Here is a 3,255-nt window from a genome sequence, read left to right on the forward strand (position 1 = left end):
GGCTGGTCTTGAACTCCTGACCTCAGATGATCCACCCACCTCGGCCTCCCAAAGTGCTGGGATTACAGGCATGAGCTACCGCGCCTGGCCTGTTAGAGAATTTTAAAAAAATCTAAACAGGAAAATGTTAAGTGCTGTTGAACTCAAAATAAAACACAGAGATGAATCTCCAAATTAACATTTCATTTGGGAAGCAAGAACTACAATTTGGGGCACATATATAGACTGAGTGGGTCTCCGGTATATCTGAAGACCAAAGAAGAGGTTGGGGGTTTTATTAGAGAGATGTCACATACTGTTTTGAAAGAAAGCTCATTGGCACTAGAGAAGCTTTTGGGAGCTGGCAGACTCTGACTGGTGAGTGACAGAGGTATGTAAATTTAGTGTTAGAGTCACAAGAGGCCATTTCAGCAGCTGGGCTTGCGAGAAATCAAATTCTTGGAGCAGGTGCTATATGCCCCAAGTGCCTTCTCCCTCTGGCCTCTTGATTGATTTAGTTGAATATGACAAGAATGACCTAATTTGTATAATCAACTTTCACAGTGCCATAATGAAATAAACAGGTGTCAGATCAATCAGCTATGCTATTTTTTTTACAGTGTGAAATGTGTATTACTTTTTCACTCGCAGACTTTTTTTTTTTTTAATTTTTGAGACAGAGTCACGCTCTGTCTCCCAGACTGGGATGCAGTGGCATAATCTCGGCTCACTGCAACCTCCACCACCGGGGTCCAAGTGATTCTCCTGCCTTGGCCTCCCAAGTAGCTGGGATTACAGGCATGTACCACCATGCCCAGCTAATTTTTTATATTTTTAGTAGAGATGGGGTTTTGCCATGTTGGCTGGGCAGGTCTTAAACTCCTGGCCTCAAGTGATCCGCCCACCTCGGCCTCCCAAAGTGCTGGGATTATAGGCTTGAGCCACCGCGCCCAGCCAAGTAGATTTTAAAAGATAAATATAGCTGTTTTGAATTTCTCCTAGATGACCAATGAATTCCTAAAGTTACAAGCTCTATCCATGCACTTTTTCATGTACATTTATTTATTTATTTATTTATTTTTGAGGTGGAGTTTCCACTCTATTACCCTGGCTGGAGTGCAGTGGCATGATCTTGGCTCACTGCAACCTCCACCTCTCAGGTTCAAGTGATTCTCCTGCCTCAGCCTCCCAAGTAGCTAGAATTACAGGCACCCACCACCACACCCAGTTAATTTTTGTATTTTTAGTAGAGACAGGGTTTCACCATGTTGGCCAGGCTGGTCTTGAACTCCTGACTTCAGGTGATCCCCCCACCTTGGCCTCTCAAAGTGCTGGGATTACAGGTGCGAGCCACCATGTCTGGCCCTCATGTACATATTTTTACTTCTACTTCTACTTCAACCACTTCTTCCATAAGGCATGTTCCCAACTCCCACCCCATCTGCATGCATTTTAATTCTTTTAAATGTTTTGCACAATGTTCTGTCTTGTATTATATTTGCTTGTGCAGCTACATATCTACCTGAAGAGACCGTAAGCTCCTTAAGGGTAAAAGATGTATCTTAAACTGCACAGCACCTAGCTTAGTACACTGTCTTCAATATTTAGCTTAATGCTTTAGCCAGATGTTCAAAATGAGAGCTTGTAATGTTCAGCACTATATATTATAAATTCAATAAACTGCACATGATAACAAATAATGGACTTAGGGTCAAAACCATCTACCATTCAAATTTCACTGAGATTAAATAGTGATAGTGGGTAAAAGACAGAAACTAAAGTAACTAAGATCTTCTATGTCAAGTGCCATTTCATTCTCTCACATACACAGATATCCATATGGGCTGACAACCGAGAATGTCACCAGTGATTTTTTTGCTATAAGAACAGTTTGTTCTTGGTGCCATAAAGACAGCCACAGCTGATACTACAAAACTCTGACACTGACTCCCTGTCTACTTTCCACTACTCATTCCTGATTACTATTGGTCCAGATTGTGCTTTGTCAACAGCCAAATCACACTGTGGCATATCACATCGATCCAGAGATCATTTTGCAAATGACTCCCATGACTGAACATATACACCTGCTATAGTCTGAATGTCTGTGGCCCCCAAAATTCACCTGTTGAAATTCTAACTCCCAATGTGAGGGTATCAGGAGGCATGCCTTTGGGAGGTAATTAGGTCAAGAAGGCAGAGCCCTCATGAATGAGAGCAGCGTCCTTACAAAAGAGGCCCAACACAGACCCTTCCCCATCTACATGAGGACTCAGCAAGGAGGAGCCACAAAACAGCCCTCACCAGATACCAAATCTGCCTAGCCTTCCTTCTTGGACTTCCCAGCCTTCTGAACTGTAAGAAATACATTTCTGTTGTTTATAAGGTGCTGATACCTTACAAATTCCAAGCTTTATCTTGTTTTTGTTGGCATCCATCTCTTCCCAAACATCCTTCTCCTGGGGACGGGGGTGTCCCAGAGATCCAGGCAATTTATCTGGTGACACACCAACAGGGATGCCATTTTCTCCATCGCTAAGCTGTTCATCTGGAAACACCTCATCTGTATTCTCTCGAAGCAAGTCTCCTGGGATGGGAGTGGCATTGGCAATTCTACATATGAAGGGAGGAAAAAAAGGCAAGAATCAAAAATTACTATGATACTATCTTACACAATTATATTTCTTCATTTAAATGAAGTCCACATATAATTAAGACAGTTAAAAAAAAAAAAAGGCACCTTGAAAACTTAGTTTGGCCAGGCATGGTGGCTCACGCCTGTAATCCCAGCACTTTGGGAGGCTGAGGCGAGCAGATCACTTGAGGCCAGGAGTTCGAGACCAGCCTGGCCAACATGGTGAAACCCTGTCTCTACTAAAAATACAAAAAATAGCTAGGCGTGGTGGCAGGTGCCTGTAATCCCAGCTACTCGGGAGGCTGAGGCAGGAGAACTGCTTGCATCTAGGAGGCGAAGGTTGCAGTAAGCTGAGATTGTGCCACTGCACTCCAGCCTGGATGACAGAGCAAGACTCCAGCTCAAAAAACAAAATGAAACCAAAAAAAAAAAAAAAGAAAGAAAGAAAAAAGAAAAAGAAAAAGAAAAAAAAAAAAACTGAGGTCATGCCAATCCTACAAAATAAAACTAACATTTTGATCAATTAGAACTTTCAAGCTGATTTTAAAATACAAATTCTAGGCCGGGCGCGGTGGCTCAAGCCTGTAATCCCAGCACTTTGGGAGGCCGAGACAGGCGGATCACGAGGTCAGGAGATCGAG

The 3,255-nt window shown here is 42.9% G+C and overlaps 1 protein-coding gene across 2 annotated transcripts in view; it reads right to left on the reverse strand.

The window, feature by feature from the left end:
* TTBK2 (tau tubulin kinase 2) overlaps positions 1 to 3,255 on the reverse strand; it is a 188,266-nt gene that overhangs the window by 47,026 nt on the left and 137,985 nt on the right. For both annotated transcript variants that reach the window (XM_011941120.1, XM_011941121.1), the window contains one exon: positions 2,376 to 2,592. In XM_011941120.1, the coding sequence (XP_011796510.1) occupies positions 2,376 to 2,592 (217 nt within the window). The remainder of the gene's footprint in view (positions 1 to 2,375; positions 2,593 to 3,255) is intronic.

The sequence above is a fragment of the Colobus angolensis genome, unplaced genomic scaffold (assembly GCF_000951035.1).
Source record: "Colobus angolensis palliatus isolate OR3802 unplaced genomic scaffold, Cang.pa_1.0 Scaffold199, whole genome shotgun sequence".
Lineage (NCBI taxonomy): Eukaryota > Metazoa > Chordata > Mammalia > Primates > Cercopithecidae > Colobus > Colobus angolensis.